This window comes from Lycorma delicatula, chromosome 1, assembly GCF_047948215.1.
Source record: "Lycorma delicatula isolate Av1 chromosome 1, ASM4794821v1, whole genome shotgun sequence".
Classification (NCBI taxonomy): domain Eukaryota; kingdom Metazoa; phylum Arthropoda; class Insecta; order Hemiptera; family Fulgoridae; genus Lycorma; species Lycorma delicatula.
Genome location: NC_134455.1, coordinates 66,415,652 through 66,429,342, shown reverse-complemented (window position 1 = coordinate 66,429,342; position 13,691 = coordinate 66,415,652). Strand labels below are relative to the sequence as shown.

The 13,691-nt window shown below is 36.2% G+C and overlaps 1 protein-coding gene across 1 annotated transcript in view; it reads left to right on the top strand.

Moving 5' to 3' along the window:
- Positions 1-13,691, top strand: part of LOC142319074 (sodium-coupled monocarboxylate transporter 1-like) — a 136,257-nt gene that overhangs the window by 93,555 nt on the left and 29,011 nt on the right. The window contains exon 9 of the mRNA XM_075355945.1: positions 780-888. Coding sequence (XP_075212060.1) covers positions 780-888 — 109 coding nt within the window. The remainder of the gene's footprint in view (positions 1-779; positions 889-13,691) is intronic.

Sequence of the window (13,691 nt, the reverse complement as noted above, 5' to 3'; positions counted from 1 at the left end):
GTATTTTCTGTTCCCACCATCACTTCGTCCTTCCCTATATACCTAAGGGCTACTAGCTTCTGACTCTGTTCGTAATCACTCACCTCAATCAACAGGGCGCCACTCCTAAGTTTTTTAATTAACTTCTCAGACCCACACGCTGTTACAACGAACTTATGTACTAAAAAGGTGAAGCCTTTACAAATAATTTATCTTCTTTTTTATACTTCACTACAATAAATCATATTATTGACAGTTTAGGTGTTTTGTTTTATCCCTTGTTTCATCAACAGACAAATCTTCAGCTGACAAAGTCGATCGAAATCACTTAAAATTCTCGGGTTTGTTGGTTTTTTCAAGTGGACCAACTTGCAACTTACGATTTTTAGTTGGGACAGCCATACGTTTCCCACCAGTACCGGTGATATAACGGGCCACTCCAGCAAGCGTGTGTACTGGAGCTAGGAATCCATACAACTGCGTTCACCTTGGTGCTCAGAGAAATCGTTTCAGATTCACTAAGTACAGCCATCCGCCCATCGGCACGGCAGTTTCCACCTTGGGTTACAGTTGCTTTTCGCAAGGTGTCGAAACAACACCGAGTGTAAGTGCAACAAGAAACAGTATAAGATGTTGTGTTGCTGTGTAAGGGTATTGTAGATGAATTCATTGATTTGGGAATTAAATGGCAGAATACTGATATTCGTAATTAAATGTTTAAAAACTCAAAAGTATATTCACATTTATTGTATTAAAAATAGCATAAGATAATTCTGTTCTTTCTAAATATTACTTTTCAGAATGTTGTGGATCAATTCAATTGGATGGACAGTTGTTGTATTGATGACAGTATATACAGGAATGCTAATTTTTGCTAAATACAATACATGTGATCCTTTAGCAGTTGGAGTAAGTACTGAAAATTATTATTTTTTCTTTAATAAAATATTAATAACTACAGAAGGCAATATTATCACAGTTTAAAAAAAAGAAAGAATAAAATTATGTAATGGTTTCTAGACCACCTTGATATTTTTTTTGTTAATTTTACTTACAAAACTGACGGATGAGTTTTTACAGAGATTACTAATGGAAATTTTCTCGACAGCAAATTAAGCAATACTACTATTGTCAAGAACATTAGGCAACATTGATAAAGTCACAATTAATTCAAAATATAATTTGCAAATACGGATAATTGGGAGATATAAGGCTATCCATAAAGTCTGTCCCTGATTACAAAAATTTATTCCAAAAAAACTATTACAGTTACAGCGGTGCGATTTGTAGCGAAAGAAAGAATTATCAAAGTTTTCCTACCCTGTCAATAAACTTCAACATGTGAGTCTTTTGTCGCTTATAGAATATCCAACCGATAATCAATTTCAGGCCATGTGTTGGACAACATTTCTTCGGTAACACTTGCAACAGCTTCAGCCTCAGTCTTAATGTGTCCAGATCAGGTACAAGTGTTGCATAGACTCTGTCCTTAACATAACCCCACAGAAAAGTCTAAGGGAGTTATGTCTAGTGATCGTGATGGCCACGCAGTGGGACCATCGCGTCCAATCCATCTGCCATGAAATGATTCATTCAGAAAATCTCGAACTAGTAATCCTCAATGTGGTTGTGCGCCATCCTGCTGGAAAACTACCCTAGGTGGCAAGTATTTATTTGAGATACAGAAAAGTGTTGCAGCATATCCAGATAAATGTTGGCTGTTATTGATTGCTCAATGAAAGAGAAAGGACCAATGATTCTGTTGTGTAACAAACCGCACCAAACATTCACTTTAGGGGAATCTCTAATTTTTTACCTGGTAAAGTACGGATTTTCTGAGCCCCATATTCTCACATTATCCGTGTTTACTTTCTCTGATGTGTGGAAAGTAGCCTCGTCTGAAAAATGGACACACTGCAGGTACTCGTTGTCGTTATCAATCTGTTGCAAAATATCGGTCGCAAAGGTAGCACGACGAGGGCCGTCATCTGGCTGTAAATGTTCCGATATTTGAACTTTATACGCGTGCAACCTTAAGTTTCTTGTGTAAAACATTGTGCATTGTTGACTGTGGAATCCCTAGTTCACGAGATCCACAATGGATAGATTTGGAAGGGCAATGTAGAAATGCTTGCTGCGCAACCTCAACTTTCTCTTTACTAACGGATAGCCGCCCTGTTCGCAGAAGGACGATTACACTTACACTATCCTTAAACTTTGCATACCATGTAAGAACTCTTGCTATCAGGTGCTGGTCGTCTGTTTCCCTTTTAAAGTTTCACTGTATAGTAATGGTGATTTCGATTCGTGATGCCAAAACACACATTGCGCTTTCTCCTGGATTGACGACTTTTTTTTTATATTTTTTTTTTTGTCTTCAGTCATTTGACTGGTTTGATGCAGCTCTCCAAGATTCCCTATCTAGTGCTAGTCGTTTCATTTCAGTATACCCTCTACATCCTACATCCCCAACAGATTGTTTTACATACTCCAAACGTGGCCTGCCTACACAATTTTTCCCTTCTACCTGTCCTTCCAATATAAAAGCGACTATTCCAGGATGCCTTAGTATGTGGCCTATAAGTCTGCCTCTTCTTTTAACTATATTTTTCCAAATGCTTCTTTCTTCATCTATTTGCCGCAATACCTCTTCATTTGTCACTTTATCCACCCATCTGATTTTTAACATTCTCCTATAGCACCACATTTCAAAAGCTTCTAATCTTTTCTTCTCAGATACTCCGATTGTCCAAGTTTCACTTCCATATAAAGCGACACTCCAAACATACACTTTCAAAAATCTTTTCCTGAGATTTAAATTAAGTTTTGATGTAAACAAATTATATTTCTTACTGAAGGCTCGTTTAGCTTGTGCTATTCGGCATTTTATATCGCTCCTGCTTCGTCCATCTTTAGTAATTTTACTTCCCAAATAACAAAATTCTTCTACCTCCATAATCTTTTCTCCTCCTATTTTCACATTCAGTGGTCCATCTTTGTTATTTCTACTACATTTCATTACTTTTGTTTTGTTCTTGTTTATTTTCATGCGATAGTTCTTGCGTAGGACTTCATCTATGCCGTTCGTTGTTTCTTCTAAATCCTTTTTACTCTCGGCTAGAATTACTATATCATCAGCAAATCGTAGCATCTTTATCTTTTCACCTTGTACTGTTACTCCGAATCTAAATTGTTCTTTAACATCATTAACTGCTAGTTCCATGTAAAGATTAAAAAGTAACGGAGATAGGGAACATCCTTGTCGGACTCCCTTTCTTATTAGGGCTTCTTTCTTATGTTCTTCAATTGTTATTGTTGCTGTTTGGTTCCTGTACATGTTAGCAATTGTTCTTCTATCTCTGTGTTTGAACCCTAATTTTTTTAAAATGCTGAACATTTTATTCCAATCTACGTTATCGAAAGCCTTTTCTAGGTCTATAAACGCCAAGTATGTTGGTTTGTTTTTCTTTGATCTTCCTTCTACTATTAATCTGAGGCCTAAAATTGCTTCCCTTGTCCCTATACTTTTCCTGAAACCAAATTGGTCTTCTCCTAACACTTCTTCCACTCTCCTCTCAATTCTTCTGTATAAAATTCTAGTTAAGATTTTTGATGCATGACTAGTTAAGCTAATTGTTCTATATTCTTCACATTTATCTGCCCCTGCTTTCTTTGGTATCATAACTATAACACTTTTTTTGAAGTCTGACGGAAATTCCCCTTTTTCATAAATATTACACACCAGTTTGTATAATCTATCAATCGCTTCCTCACCTGCACTGCGCAGTAATTCTACAGGTATTCCGTCTATTCCAGGAGCCTTTCTGCCATTTAAATCTTTTAATGCTCTCTTAAATTCAGATCTCAGTATTGCTTCTCCCATTTCATCCTCCTCAACTTCCTCTTCTTCCTCTATAACACCATTTTCTAATTCATTTCCTCTGTATAACTCTTCAATATATTCCACCCATCTATCGACTTTACCTTTCGTATTATATATTGGTGTACCATCTTTGTTTAACACATTATTAGATTTTAATTTATGTACCCCAAAATTTTCCTTAACTTTCCTGTATGCTCCGTCTATTTTACCAATGTTCATTTCTCTTTCCACTTCTGAACACTTTTCTTTAATCCACTCTTCTTTCGCCAGTTTGCATTTCTTAATTGCCGATAGTTCCTTTTACTTTCTTCATCATTAGCATTCTTATATTTTCTACGTTCATCCATCAGCTGCAATATATCGTCTGAAACCCAAGGTTTTCTACCAGTTCTCTTTATTCCTAAGTTTGCTTCTGCTGATTTAAGAATTTCCTTTTTAACATTCTCCCGTTCTTCTTCTACATTTTCTACCTTATCTTTTTTACTCAGACCTCTTGCGATGTCCTCCTCAAAAATCTTCTTTACCTCCTCTTCCTCAAGCTTCTCTAAATTCCACCGATTCATCTGACAACTTTTCTTCAGGTTTTTAAACCCCAATCTACATTTCATTATCACCAAATTATGGTCGCTATCAATGTCTGCTCCAGGGTAAGTTTTGCAGTCAACGAGTTGATTTCTAAATCTTTGCTTAACCATGATATAATCTATCTGATACCTTGCAGTATCGCCTGGCTTTTTCCAAGTGTATATTCTTCTATTATGATTTTTAAATTGGGTGTTGGCAATTACTAAATTATACTTCGTGCAAAACTCTATAAGTCGGTCCCCTCTTTCATTCCTTTTGCCCAGCCCGTATTCATCCACTATATTTCCTTCCTTGCCTTTTCCAATGCTTGCATTCCAATCTCCAACTATTATTAAATTTTCATCTCCTTTTACGTGTTTAATTGCTTCATCAATCTCTTCGTATACACACTCTACCTCATCATCATCATGGGCGCTTGTAGGCATATAAACGTTAACAATCGTTGTCGGTTTAGGTTTTGATTTTATCCTTATTACAATGATTCTATCGCTATGCGTTTTGAAATACTCCACTCTCCTCCCTATCTTCTTGTTCATCACGAAACCTACTCCTGCCTGCCCATTATTTGACGCTGAGTTAATTACTCTAAAATCACCTGACCAAAAGTCGCCTTCCTCTTCCCACCGAACCTCACTAATTCCTACTATATCCACATTCACCCTATCCATTTCCCTTTTTAAATTTTCTAGCCTACCAACCTTTTTTAAGCTTCTAACATTCCACGCTCCCACTCGTAGAATGTTATTTTTTTAATTTTCTGGTGACCCCTTCCTTAGTAGTCCCCACCCGGAGATCCGAACGGGGGACTATTTTACCTCCGGAATATTTTACCAAGGATTGACGACATTTTATAAAAAATTGATCACAGTGCCCTCTACTCTGCCTCTTCTTGCAACAACCCAATATAAAAAAAAAATTGATAATGTTTTCTTTCTTTTGGCACAAACCGCACAGCTGTATGTGATATAGTTTTTTGAAATAAAATTTTGTAATTATGGAGAGATTTTATGGACACCCTAAAATGTGTAACAAGTGGAATCAATAGCTTTGGAATCAAAGCTATTGGTATAATTTAAAAGTAAGTAAAGTACATCTACTGATTTGAACAAAATGTATTAATGATGTTGAGATTAAAGTCCATAATGATATTGCTATTATTTTTACTAATTTTCCATTGTAATAATTTATATTTAGGGAGTATAGTAGTGTCTCATTAACTGAACATAGTTGTTATTTAATAAAACAAAATTTAAGTAGACAGGTTTCATATCCGAATAATTTGTAAAAACTCTAGCAGCTAAAATATCCTTATTTATACCTTAATTAGTACACATATATAATCTGGAGTAGGTTATGAAATGACACTACAAATGTTTTTATTTCTGCATCATGAATGTGTATTATTATTTAAATAAAATCAATTTTAAGCTGATTTTTATTAGAATAATATGAAGGTAACCACTAGGCTACTGCAGACCTATGGAAAATTTTTGTCAGTATGGCATAACAGACAGCCTTTGCCTGCAGAACTTTCTTAAATTTATCTCTTTTCAGTGCATCATCCACTGGTACTAACAGTCTTCAAACACAAGGTGGCCGAAACATTTTATTTCCGAGTGTTTAACTGATTGCCCAATATGGTTGATTACAATTTTTTCATTTGATTCCTTTTTAACATATGCATCTCTCTTTGCCTCTGGACATAAAAAAATGTAACTTATTAGAAAACACATATCTTTCTAGAATTCTTTGTTCCATTTTGAAACAAGTAGGGAGTTTTTATACATTACTAACATTAAGAACTACTTTATTGCTCCTGGAAAATTTTCTGTTTTGTCCCAAGCAGTCTGCATCAAATGGTTGTCACATTTACATTTCATCTACTAACTGCTAACACTTGATTTAAATTCAAAATAGATAGCAAATTTGCTCATTAATAGCTAATCCTTTGACGGATTGGTTTTTTGCGTTGTCAAACTTGCTATTCTTTTAAATAGAAGGGATCAGTTTTAAATTTTTATAAAAATTGTTTTTCTAATTTAGAAACAAATCTACATTAAAACAGGCCATTCTGGTTAGCTTGAAAATACAAACAATTAATTTTGGAAAATTTTCTAATATTTATATCAATATTTTTAATGTATGGTGAAAGTGAAAACATCATTTTATAAAAGATGGAATAAATTTCCAAAAATTCACCTATTTAACACATGGCAGTTAGATGAATAAAGAATGTAGCCTCACATTAATCTCAGAACACAGCGAATGGAAGTGGTTAAGCAGTATAGCTAAACATTTTCAGGGATGGGAAGAGCAGCCCTTCTGAAAAGAGGCATCAGGGCAACTGGATACAATTGCCATGATGTCTCAATGAACCAGGAGGGACCCTGATGGGCCGGGCAGCGGATTTAGCTGTATGCACTAGGGTGGATTATTCTACAGTCATATCACTCAGGGCCAACTGAGGCAGCGTCTTCTAGGCAATTACCAGTTGCCCCTGTGTGGTTAAAAAGAACAAAAAAAAAAAAGTATAGCTACATGTAAAAGTAAAAAATATTTTACCTTCAAATTAATTTAACTTTTATAAAAGCTTTTTAATTTTAATTTTTTGTTAAAAATATTTATCTTCCACAGTACATTGGTATTGGCAGTACTTAATTACTAAACAAAAATAAGGTGGTAACATATCAGCTTTTTATTTCAAACATTTTGGGCTCAAACTTTGATCAGGGTTGGTATTCTCAAATTTCAAAAATCCAATTCTCAAAAAAGAAATTATAATAACAATGATTGGATGATCCAGTAGTTGCTTATAAAAAAATGTATTTAAATATGGTCTATTCAGTGCTTGAGACAATATCCCCATTTACCATAGACAGTATCAACTCTCTATGATGTCACTGTCTCTCACTATATTTTTGATGTGGAAACCTACAAAATTTTCAAGATTAGCTGAAAATTGGGAATTCACTTGCCACAAATTTTTAATTATAGCCATAACCAAAAGAATTATTTTCAAATATTTCTTAATAGATGTTTCTGTAATTTATAATATTTAATGATTTATAACATTTACTTTAAAATATATATTATATTTTCCTAAATATATTTAGTGTATTAACAATTTTCATTTAAACCGTGATTACATTTTTTTAAATTCAGATTTTTAAAATCAAATTTTAAAAAATGTTTGCAAAAGTTTATTACTGTCAATATAACTATAAATTTCAGGTGTACATATTTTTAGCATTTGCAGGGTATTTTTGGAAAATTAGCTTTTAAGTTTATTATCATCTATTTTGAACCATTGTTTTTTTTTTGTATTAAATTTGGATAATGTTACAGGTAGCTTTATCTTCTGGTTTTGATGATTTAAATTATTAGCTTTTAAGTTTATTTTCATCTATTTTGAACTATTGTTTTTTTTTTGTATTAAATTGGGATAATGTTAGGGGTAGCTTTATCTTCTGGTTTTGATGCTTTAAATTATTAGCTTTTAAGTTTATTTTCATCTATTTTGAACCACTGTTTTTTTTTTTTTTTGGGATATTACACTGTGAAACAGTGATTTTTCTTTGTAAAAAAACTACACTGAAATAATTAAAACGTAACTGCTAAATGCCAAAAATCCTTAAATTTTATTCCCATCACCCTCAGTTTTCAAGAAAAACATTTTTATAGTTTTTTTTATATATATAATTCATGCCTCAGATGCACAATGATGCTTCACAAAATGTTATAAATAAATAATAAAAAGCAATATGGGTAATACTACTCTTTCTATTCTCTGTTAAGGACAACAACTGGAATGTTATAACAACTGGAATAACAAATAAAAGTAACAACTTCATCAGCTGTAATTATTACCAGTGAATGTCAGTGTTTCAACATGTCTCGAAAATGTGTGAATAACAACAATGTTTTCTGTTATATTTGTGAACAATTTATTTGAAATATCAAAGGAGAACAATGACTTCATTAATTAAGAAAGCTTATGAACTTTATTTTGGTTGCCCAGTTGGATACAAAGACAAACCATGGGCCCCACGTATATGTTGTTCAACTTGTGCTACTGACCTTAGAGCATGGCTTACTGGAAAAAGAAGACTTTTGCTGTGCCTATGATCTGGAGGAAACCCCCATGAACATGTTTCAAATTATTACTTTTGTGTCACACAGGTTTCTGGTCATACATCCAAAACAAAACATTTGATCACTTACCTCAATATATCAGCTTTGAGGCCTGTATCACATGGTGAAACCTTATCTATTCCAAAAAGACCAATGGAAGATGATCTTCAGAGTAAAGGATCAGAGAATTTAGAAACAGACCAAGTTATGGAAAATGCAGAGGACTATTTGCCACCAGTATCAGGTCTGCACCCAATTTCTCAGAGTAACTGAATGATCTTATTCATGATCTTGATTTACCTAAAACGAAAGCAAAGCTCTTAGCTTCCAAACTACAGGAATGTATCTACTGCAGAAAAATGTCAAAATATCTGTTTATTACAATTGTAAAAAACATTTACTATCGTTCTTTTCTTCAAAGATAATATGGTGTTTTGCACAAATATTGATGGAATTATGAAATATCTGGGATGTAAACATAAACCAGAACAAACAACTGTTTGTAGATGCTTACAAGGCAACTTTAAAAGGAGTTCTTCTTCATATAGGAAATGTGCTTCCAAATGTACCTGTTTTCCATACTGTAAATATAATGAAGTCATATGAGACAGTGAAATGTTTACTTGATTCTGTGAATTACAATACTTACCAGTGCAGCATGTGTGGTGACTTAGAAGTCATAGCCCTCCTTGTCAAAATGTAACTTGGTTATACAAAGCATAACTGCTTCCTATGCAAGTTTGATAGCAGAGTAAGAACATTCCATTACACTGTGAAAAAAAATGGCCTGTATGGCTACGTTTCGTTTGGTGGATTCGAGTGAATGCCCGGATTGTGGGATTGATGATACAGTGGACCATGTCCGCTACGTCTGTCCCCGATACGAGGTCGAACGTTCACGAGCTGTTAAGGAACTTAAGAGAATACATTCTTTTCTGGATCCCCGTACCAACTGCATGATCCGCGAGGAATGGTCTATTGTAGCTGGTTTTCTTCGTGCCCTTGCGATGTGTAGGTCTGCAGAGGGAGTTTAATCGAGGTACTTGATCATGGTAGAATCCCGGGTGCTAGGGTTCCGGCTTAGGCATTCGATTGGTTGGAGGTAGGCGGATTGGCATCATGCCACGGTTATATTGGTATTATTTGTGATTCGCTTTGGAGCTCTCACTGGTAGGGGTGGCTCCGCCACCGGGGTACGGTACCCGTGCGAGCGGGGACGTGGCGGTCCTGATCGTGACTTTGTAATGTCACGCAAGACACCAGATGGGACGGGTGGGGGTGGTGGTTTGTCCCTGGCTCCTGCACGGACCGGAATGAGGTTGCGTTCCCCTTGTTTATTTTTGGGGGGCCCAAAAAACGATTTCGAGTTATCATCGCCCGAAATAAATTTTGCATAAAAAATTAAAATAAGCGTAATATAAAACAAAAATAAACATATATCAAATTCAACAATAAGTTTAACTTTACAAACTGGGGGGGGGGGGGGTTAAAGGGCCCCTCCTCGGATAACAAAAAAGACCAAAAAATTAAATAAAAAAATATATATACTAAAAATGAAATAAAAACTTAAAACTAATATCACTAAAAACTTATATCTAATATCACAGTCAGAATTTTCAAATGGATAAAATTTATTTAAAATAAAAATACAAACAAAAAACTAAATAAAATTTATATAAATACAGAATTTCGCAATATCAGAGAGGGATATAAAGAGCCCCTTCTCGGATAATAGAATAAAAAACAAACACAGAAACATAAAAATTAAAAATAAATCAGAAACACTTTATCAAAAACAAAAATTACACCACAATATCAAATTTTAGATATAAGACCACCACGATGAAAAAACAGAAACATCCGGTCTAAAACTTTGTTATTGTTGCCCAAAAATTGACGGATATTTCTGGGCAATTTAAATTTACTACGCAAAGCCGTATAACGTATGCGATCCACAAGAATGTGGTGCACAGTCATGCGGCAGCTGCATCGTGGCGCATAGTGGTGCATGACCCGCTGACATCAGGTACTCGTGTGTGACTCTAGTATGGCCTAATCGCAATCGACAGAGCACCACTCCTCACGACGAATATTTCTGCATGAGGAGTCCCAAGGCAACACAAAATCTTTAATGAGCCGGAGTTTGTTATCCGAAGTGGCCCTCGAATCACCTTGTTACTTTGCTCGAAGAGAGTGTTTTACATAATTAACAAAGTCAGAAGTAGAAACACGAGTGGTGAATGGAGGTTGATTACAAGCCTCTTTAGTAGCGGAATCTGCACTTTCATTACCTGGAATTCCCACGTGGCTAGGAATCCAACAGAAAGTCACTTGTATGTTGCAATGGTTCAGCTCAGCGATTGCGTTATAAACCAGTCAGTTCAGTTACCTAAATATGTGATTAAACATCATCAAAAAGCTTGGAGTGCACAACAAATAAGGATAATGTTTTTCCCTCGTAAGATGGTTGTCAAAAATCAAACCTAAAAATTTGATATCAGGAATGACAGCAATTTCCTCCCCGTTCAAAAAACCTTTTGGGGTAAATGGATCTCGCAAGCGAAAAAAGGCTACACATTTTGTTTTCTCAGGTGAAAATGTGAAGCCGGTCACTTTGAACCAAGGTTCAAGGCGAGATATTGTGTTCTGTAGTAGTCTTTCTACTGTGGCAGTTGAACGGAACGTAATATATAAGGCAAAATCATCAGAAAATAACGAATATGAAACAGGTGGGTGCACACAATCAGTAATACTGTTGATAGCTATTGCAAACAAGGTGGTACTTAATACACTTCCTTGTGGGGACTCCATTCTCCAAAGTGAACCTCCGATAAAAGCGAACATGTTGCCCTTCACTCCCCATTCTTTGAGGGCGTTTAGAATGCCACGTCAACATGCCATGTCGAACGCTCTCCTAATATCAAAGAAGACAGCGACGAGGCGCTGGCGCAGCAGGAAAGCGTTCTGAATAGCTGCCTTCAATGACGACACTAAGTGGTCAATGGATGAATGTCCTTGACGGAAACCACATTGCTGTGGAGATAAAAGACCAATTTCTCTCTAAGTACCATGTCTACGGTTCACCATTCCCTTCATTACTTTGGATAGGACGCTTGTCAAGGAGATAGGGCGGTAGCTTGAGGGGCTTTTTTGTCATTACCAGGCTTAAGCACTGGTATGACAATGGGTTCTGACCAGACCGAAGGGAAAATTTGTGAAGAGAATAAACCATTATAAATACACAATAGGTGTTGTAGCGCTGAAGTCGGAAGGTTCGAGATCATAGTAAGACGAATGTTGTCAGGTATAGGAGAGGTGTCACGTGAATTTTTAGGTCCGTGTAACAACTCGTTGAATGAAAATGGAGCGTTTAATTCACCGACCGAATCACTAACATTTAACGGTAGTATTTCCGTCTGTATTTTGTACCTGTGAAATTCTTTACTGTATGATGAGGTGAGAGACACCGAACGGAAAGTATCAGCCAAGTTATTTGCCACTGAAGAAAGAGATGTAATTAGTTCTCCTTCATGAATAAGTCCGAGAATGGATTGTTTTGGTGATCCGCAAATTGTACGGATCTTCTTCCACACAGCAGACGTGGGAGTAGTGCGAGAGATGTGTCCACGTATTTCCTCCATGAGTTCCTCCAAGCGTGCAAGAATACTCGACGACATACCGCTCTAGTCTTACGGTATAAATTTTCATTTGTAGGCCTGCGATTAAGTTTGCGCAGTGCCTGACGTCGTTTGCTACTAGCATTTCGGCAATCATCATTCCACCAAGGAACAGAAGGACGTCTCGGGTTTCCCGATGTTTGTGGGATATATCTATTAGCATTGTCAAGTATCAGAAACGTAAGAGATGTAAGTACGTCAAGGTCGTTTGCACCATCGTCTTACTGTGATGGGAAGGCTTTCTGGTAACCTTCCCCAATCTGCCTTTTCAACAGTCCATCTCCGTGGCCTTTTATTTGCCTTTCGATTGTCAACAGTGGTTATAATAATTGGCTTGTTGTCAATGTCGTGAAGGTCGTCACAAAAAGACCAATTAAGACGAGGGAATAAATTCGGTGAACATAAGAGATCGATGTTTGACAGTATACCAGAAGATGAAATAGCTGCTGAGCTTCGTCCCTAATATGTTGTAGAAGTTAAGCGTACAATGAAACGACAGGAATGGGAATTCGACACCGTCTCTTATACAAACATTCAACCTCCCTATTCCACCAGAGAAGATTAAAGTGAGTTACCTTTTGGTTCGGGTATAACCATTCGAACCCAACCAACGGCGATGTTTCAGATGCCAAGGTTATGGTCACAATACATCTTGCTCGAAAACTGAGATCTGTGCTCGATGTGCTAAAGAAGACCACAATGATACAAACTACCAACAAGATGAAAAATGTACGAAATGCAATGGTGCAGGTACAGCCCGCTTCCGAGATTGCCTAACTTTTAAAGAAGAAAAGACCATTCTCAGAATCTTTACCGAGCAGAAGCTATCTTTCCTGGCTGTACGTAGAGAATATAAAAAGACAATCAACTCACAGAACCCGGTTAAACCAGATGTATCTGCTACATCAAAACAAGCTCTTAAAAATGTAGGTAATTAGCAGTGCGGATCCTGCAATGAGCTAAAAAAACCTGTTCGGTTGTTATCTGACCATGTTGCTTCATTTACAGCCACAATTTCTGAGCTGACTAAAACGAACAGAAAGTCGGTAGCTCCAGTAAGTGAAACCAACAGTGGGGTCCCTTTGAAATTCCAGTTCCTATAAAGCTTTACCTATACGGGCAGAAGTAAACACAGTTGGCCCTAAAATATTTAATAAGCTCCCTGTTAAAGGAGCCCTCACAACCACCTATTCTTGGCGTCCCCACAGGCCTAGCCTCTGCAGCTTTTCTTCCCACTATACAGTGAGGTACAGAACACTTTACACTATACATATATACTACACCAAGAACATTACGTAAATTACAACATATACCCATATACAACTATACAATAACATCCTACACTGATATTTCTTACATTTACACTCGGTGATGTTGCGACATCTTACGAAACCCAACCGTAACAAGAGCCGATGGGTGAATAATTCTACGTAGTG